Source organism: Cynocephalus volans, chromosome 2 (genome assembly GCF_027409185.1).
Source record: "Cynocephalus volans isolate mCynVol1 chromosome 2, mCynVol1.pri, whole genome shotgun sequence".
Taxonomy (NCBI): domain Eukaryota; kingdom Metazoa; phylum Chordata; class Mammalia; order Dermoptera; family Cynocephalidae; genus Cynocephalus; species Cynocephalus volans.
This window is the reverse complement of record NC_084461.1, coordinates 200,264,164-200,271,102: the sequence shown is the minus strand read 5'-3', so window position 1 is coordinate 200,271,102 and position 6,939 is coordinate 200,264,164. Positions and strand designations below refer to the sequence as shown.

Below are 6,939 nucleotides of genomic sequence, written 5' to 3'. Positions count from 1 at the left end.
TTGGACACATAGAAGTGCATGTGCACAGAGGAAAGACCATGTGAGGACACAGTGAGAAGGCAGCCATCAGCCAGCCAAGGAGAGAGGCCTCCAAACCTCTCTGACACCTTGATTTCAGACTTCCAGCCTCCAGTACTGTGAGAATAAATTTCTGTTGTTTAAGGCACCCGGGCTGTGGCATTTTGTTGTGGCATCCCTATCAAACTGATACAGCATGCTATCCTCTCCCTTCCCCAAATCTCATTAGATTCTAATAGCTATTATTCCCATTACTGAGATGAGGAAACTAAGGCCAAATGAAGGAAGTGATTTGTCTAAGTCTCCAAGACTCCATGAGCTTCACTGTGGAAACCTCTGGGGGAACTTGGTACATGAGCCAGTGTTTTCTCCCATGCTAACCCCATGCCTGCGTGTTGTTGAGCTTTTGAGTTAGTGCCCCCCTCCTTGCCAGGGCCCCAGACTCCTCTCAGAGATCCGGGCTGCTCCTTCCATGTGTCCCAGCTCTTTTCTGCAAGCTGAGGTCCTTCCTGTAAATGACAGGCTAGTAGTGGATGCTCTTCAAATAGCATTTGCCTGTAAACTTACCAAGTGGGAAAGTGCACCAGTATCCGCAACAACACTGTTCCACGGACTCACTCCATCAGAGACTCTTCCAGAGAGGGGCTCTGGCAAATTTCCCTCCTGCCCCAACCTCCTCCCCTCCCCACTTCTGCCCACAGGCTCTGCTGAGGATGGTCAGAGCTGAGATCTCCCCTTCTTGGAGTGAGATCTTACCAGTCATTATGGGTCGAATTGTGTGCCCCTACTCCAGCTGAAAAAAAGATGTGTTAAAGTCCTAACTCTTAGTACCTCAGAGAGTGACCTTCTTTGGCAACAGGGTTGTTAAAAAAGTAATCAAATTACAATGAAGTCATTAGGGTGGACCCTAGTCCACTTTGACTTGTGTCCTTATAAAAAGGGGAAATTTGGATATAGAGACAGACACACACACAGAGGGAATAAGATATAAAGAGACTCGGGGAGAAGAGGGCCACCTACAAGCTAAAGAGAGAAGACCTCACAGCCCTTAGAAGAAACTAACCCTTGATACTGGACTTTTACCCTCCAGAACTGTGAGACAATAACTTTCTGTTATTTAAGCTGCCCAGACCGTTACGGCAATCTTTTCTGTTACTGTATGTTACAGCAGCCTGAGCAAATGAATATATGATTGGCTACACCAGAGGGGTACTGGGGACAAAGGCATGTTTGGGGTAGGATTTGGAGTCTATGCCAGTGGGATTTTAAGTAGAGGCAGCACTTGTTACCTAAATGTGGTCATACATACACTAGTTCTGCCTTTATAAAAAGGGAATAAATTCAAGGTTCTTGCATGTTGATGTGGGCACACATTTATGGGCACATATACGTCAGTGTGTCACATGCATTCAGGGTGTGTGGGCTTATTTATTTGTTCATTGACCCATTCATTCATTCATCAGAGTTTCTTGAATGCTTGCACACACTTATATACATGCAATGTAGATAAGTACACAAACAAGGTGAATAGGATAGAGCTGAGTGTGGGAATCAGGAGGGCAAGGAAAAGGAGCACTTATTTCAGTTTGATATATCAGGGAAGACTTCCTGGAGGAGGTAACACTTGAGCTGAAACTGGCTAGGTGAAAAGTAGAAGGAAGTTCATTGCATGTTAACATGTAGGGAGAAAAATAGCAGAATACACCCCAAACTACAAACAGTTCAGGTAGTTCCATTCTTTGGAACCCTTCTGCCCTAGCTTAACTCCTTCAAACCTCCAGAGTCCCAGGTAGCATGGTCATAAAACAGAGAAAAGGCACAAATGCCAAGGAGCCAACACTTTATTTTGTACGGACCAAGCACACAGGGAGCCCCACGCCCCCACGGGATATGCCTCTGCTGAGCCCATCTTGCTTTTTGGGTGGCCTTGCAGGCTGGCTCTGGACTGAGGGCTCCTGGGGAGGTCTGGCTGGTCTCTCTCTCTCTCTCCAAATTTTTATGGAGCCAGGAAGTCTTCATGGGAAGCTGCGTCTCAGGAGGCTGGAAGCAAATGTAGGTCAGAGCTGATGAATGGGACGCAGGATTGGTAAGTTTTGATGGGGAGAATGAATGGGGTGAAGGGCCAGGTGGCATTACTGTATAGACTTCACTGAGAGGAATGGCAGAGTGTAGGTGGCAGAAAAAAACAAATGGAGGAAAAGCTGGGACAGATTTCCAAGTGCAGAGTAGCCTGGAATTTATTGCATCTACTGAGGCCCAGGCTCTGTACTGGGGATCTCTTGTATCCTCATTAAACCCACGTGTTATTTAGTTAGTTGATATAATTATCCCCCTTTTCCAGTTGAGGACATAGACGCCCACCAAGACTGCATTGCTTGCCCAAGGTCTCATGGCTAGTCACTGGGGAGAATTGAGCTTTGGGGGGCTTGTTTGGTTCCAAAGCCCACCACACATTGTGGGGAGTAGGACTGTGTTATTTAGTTCTAAACTCCAGCACAGAAATCAAGGGTGGAGGAAATTTTTAGGCAGGTGCCACATTACTACAGCGCGCATCCTTGGAGAAGAACCCTGCTGGGGGTAGGAAAAGAGACTTGAGTTAAAAAAAAAATGTCAGAGACAAGATGTTCTGTGACAACTTCTGCTAAGGATTGTTCCCCTTATGAACGTGTGCCCTTTACTTGGCCTTTGAAACTGCTTTCTGTGTTCCCGAGAGCATAATAATGTAAATGAATATCAGATCTTTACTCGGTAATTGAGAGCAGAGAGAAGGCCATGTTAAGTCAAATTAATTTGCTCTGATGTAGTCCAAGCCCATCTCCACGGAAGGGGCAATGGTTTTTGATGTGCTGAGGGTGCCTCTCGAAAAAGCAGGTCTCCTGAAGTGGAGGATGGTGCATCTGTCACTTTGGTCAGAGGCCTGGGGGTTGTGGCAAAGTGCACGTTGAACAGCCATGTGCAATTACTCATCCACCTGAGCCCTGAGCTGCTGCAAGTTCTAAGGTTCAGGAACTGGGATATTTATGAAGACTGTGCATTATCAGGCAGCTCTGATTCCACTTATGAAGATGCCTGGAATGTGTTTCTAGGGAAAAGTATTAGAGACGAAAAGTAGGGATTCTAGAGCTTCAGATCCCAGTTCTGCCTACGTGATTTTGTACAAGTGACGTAACCTCTCTGATCCTCAGTGTATCAACCTGTAAAATGGAAGTAAATAATACTAACCACCTCTGGAGTTATTATGAGTACTAAATACCTGTCTGATATATATGCTCAAGAGATGTAAGCTATTACTAGCAATGAATTCCTCTTCTTACCTTTATCCCAGAGAAGTGCCAGGATTAGTGCTAGGAGTAGGAAGGAGGGCAGACAGAAGCCTTACTTCTACATTGTTGCTCTGTGACCTTTGCATTGCTGCCGCCACCCCCAGCCTTGGGCCTCAGTTTCTCTCTATAAATAATGCAAGAGTTGGACTCCACTATTCTGAAAGCCTCTTCCAACCTGGCCTTTGGTGGATCTGTGATCCCACCATGGATTTCCCGTGTTATGTGGACAGAATGCCACGACAGCTCCTCCAACCCCAGGTGGAATGGGGTTAAAAAAATGAGACTAGGGTAGGGAAACTTTACAAGTCTGGCACCTTCTATAGAGGGTCATCCCACAGGACGCTCTTGCTTTCCAATGCATCTGCATTTTAAAGTACAAAGAACTAGGTGGCACTTAGCAGAGGGCTTTTTATAAGCTTTGCATCTAGCAATTCATCATTTTAGTGAAAACCTCTAAAAGCCCTTGTCTCTAGAGAAATCGGTCATGGCATTAAAGGCAGTAGCAGCACCTGGTTTCCTCAAGGCTGCCAGACCTGGGTGGACTCTTGTTTTCATTACCCAACAAAAACGATCCCAGCCTGTTGCTTTTACCTGAGCTAGTTGCTACTTCTGGAGATATTTCTTCATTATGCTCTCGACGTCATCACCCTTCTTCCCTGCCTCTGGCTCTCTGTGCTCGGGGGATGTCCTCTCCCCACCATCGCCCTCAAGTCGTGGAATTCTCGGTCGACTCTTGATGCTGTCAGCGCTTTTGAAGGACACAATGGAGCTGGAGGATGAGGATGAGTCAGAGAGGTGAGCAGGGTCCTCCTGGGACTCTGGGCTCTTTTTCAGAATGGTCTTGATCCCCAAGAGAAGGGAACGGTCAGACTCTTCTGTTTCAAAGTGGATGCTTGAATGTTGTGGACCGTGTTGCGTATCTTTGGCTGTTCCAGCCAAGGATGTAGGAGCCTCGGGCTTCCGAATGGCTGGGAGGAAGTCATCAAAGTCCACTTTGGTCTTGCGCTTGTAGTTGAGGCTTGGGAGCTTCCAGCTGAACGGGTCACTGTCTAGAGGCTCCTCCACCAGGTGAGTAAACTGGCGGTTCTGGAAGACGAGTGGCTCCTTCCCAAGGTCTGGACCGCTCGCATCATCCACTGAAGACTCCAGACACCGCCTCCGAGGACGCAGCGTGGGAGATAAGAGTGTGTTCCTGAGTATGGTTGGTGAGCTCAGTTTCTTCCCCGAGCTGGGACCTGATTCTAGGAGGGACTCACAGGAACTGAACTGGATCTTCCGCTTCTCAGGCAGCAGGGTTGTACCCTCAGTGCCATCCGAAGAGATGCATTTCAGGCTGGTGGATCGCAGGAGACCAGCTGATGTCCCAGTGGCTCCCTCCATTTCTGGGGGTGATTTTGCCCCAAACCTCAGCGAGAGGTCTCCCTCATCACTGCCAGCCCTGCCCCTCCTCAGTGTGGAAGCCCCAGTGGTCTGGTAAATGGGAAGAGTGGGCCAGTCCTCCAGGCCCAGAGTGGAGCCCTGGCCCTTCTGGGCTCTCTTCCTCCGGAGTCCTTCCACGAACTCTGAAAGGGCTGCCGAAGGACTGGGCAGCTTTTCCCTGGACACTGGGGATGTATCTGTACTCCGAGAACCCAGAGAAGAAGACAGAGCTCCTAATCTCTCCTTGGGCTTTCTCTGGACACCAAACCCTTCTCCACCCCCCAGATGGGAGTACTTTCGCCAGCAGATGGAGTCTGGAGAAACAGACTTGTCTCCCGAGGTCTTGCTATGGACATCCCGGGCTCTGCTCAGTGCCAACGCAGGTTGGGTCCTCTCAGTGTCTCCTGCTTCTTTGTTCATCCTATGCCGAGAAGAAAAATGCACTCAGTAAAAACCGTGCAGTTCATACAGCCGGTGCAAATGGTGTGAGAACCACCAGGCACAGGCTGTAATATTATTTTTCTTTGGAAATACCATCCCTACTGCACTCTCAAATGAACTATATGATTTAATGTGCAAATTCAAGCCATGTAAATGATTTCTTGTTGCTTCCTGAAATGCAATTTCTGTCTATAATTAAACCCAGCTAAGTACATTTGAGTAGATTAAAACTGCAGGACGGATGAATTAGATTTATGAGGGATCATATCTGACATGGTAGGACCTATCATCCAAGATCCTACTGTGAAATAAGTAATTTGTTTTTCCAAGACTGGAAGGGGGCGTGCAGGGGTTATTTGTTTATTTAGGGCCAAGCCCAGAGGACAGTCCCACCAAGCAGGGCTTCTAAGAATCAATGATCCAAATACATGTCTCAATGGGATCTTCTACGACATCCCTGATTGTTTCATGTAGTGAAAGCGTGCGTAAAACTGGTCCCCTAAAAGGGAAGGATTCATGTGAAATCAACTTGAAACCAAGACTACACAGAAGAGGACAGACGGTTTCTATTCTGGGACTACACCAGACTCAGCTTTTATGCAGAGGGAGTTTGCACCAGCTGAGCGAAAAACACTTTGCCTCTGAAAAGTAGGAGCCTGGCAGTGGGGTGAAATTATAGACCGTAAAATAAAGGGCGTCATTTAAAAGAGAGAGACTGGAGTCCATACACTTTCCCTTTAATAAATAAAATCTTTTTGTCCTCCCTCTAAGAGAAATGACCCCCTTCCTGCCTGCTAGCAAAGTTATAATTTATAAAAAAGCCAAAGGGGCAGCAAATGTCAGAGTTTTGGCATTGCAGACAAAGCCTGGACTCGGGCCTGAACAGAGGCTGAAGGCAAAGCCCACGTGGGTTTCCAGTCATTAGGCCACGTCTCCAGCTCCTTTGTAGCTCTAACTGTAGCCACTGGGACAATCGCAGGCTTCAGCCTCTACACACAAAGGGTGGTTGGGATTCTGGTACCAGACTTCCAGGAAGGATTCTTGCTTCCCAGTTTGACATCATCACCTCCACTCCTGACCACACAGGACAGTTTAAGAGGAAAAGAGCTGACCACAATGACCCAGCAGGCTTTTGAATCTGGGAAGGAAGTCAAGCCAGAGGCTCCAGAGGTGATGGGAAGGGACGAATAGGGCAGGGAAGCAGGGTCTTTTCCAGTGTAATGGGGGGGACAGCAGTAGACTGAATGTTTGTGTCTCCCACAAATTCGTATTTTGAAACCCAATCTCTAATGTGATGGAGTTAAGAGGTAGGGCCTTTGGGAAGTGAGTATGTCATAGGGGTAGAACCCTCATGAATGGGATTAGTGCCTTATAAAAGAGACCCCAGAGAGCGTCCTCTCCCTCTCCCACCATGTGAGGACACAGTGAGAAGATGGCTGCCTGTGAACCAGACACCAAATCCTCCAGCATCTTGATCTTGGATGTCCCAGACCCTAGAACTGTGAGTAATTCCTGTTGCACAGAAGCGACCCAGTCTATGATATTGTTGTTATAGCAGTCTGAACCGACGAAGACAGGCACCTAGACTGCCTTCTGGAGCTCTCCAGGCCTGGGAACTGCAAGAGTTCACCAAGGCAATGATGGGTCCTGTGGGTTTCATGAGTGACGGGGCTCAGGGCTGGCTGTGCTCATCTTCCTCTCCTCATTCCCTACGTCAGGCAGATGGAAGAGGGTTGGT

At 47.8% G+C, this 6,939-nt stretch overlaps 1 protein-coding gene across 6 annotated transcripts in view; it reads right to left on the bottom strand.

Moving 5' to 3' along the window:
• Positions 1–1,841: 1,841 nt before the first annotated feature.
• Positions 1,842–6,939, bottom strand: part of MYO18B (myosin XVIIIB) — a 280,263-nt gene continuing 275,165 nt past the window's right edge. For 4 of the 6 annotated variants that reach the window (XM_063086857.1, XM_063086860.1, XM_063086861.1 and 1 more), the window contains exons 43-44: positions 3,933–5,181; positions 1,842–2,058 (exon numbers count right to left, since the gene is read on the bottom strand). In XM_063086857.1, the coding sequence (XP_062942927.1) occupies positions 3,945–5,181 (1,237 nt within the window). In that variant the 3' untranslated portion in view covers positions 1,842–2,058; positions 3,933–3,944. The other 2 variants (XM_063086859.1, XM_063086858.1) reach the window with 2 other exon arrangements.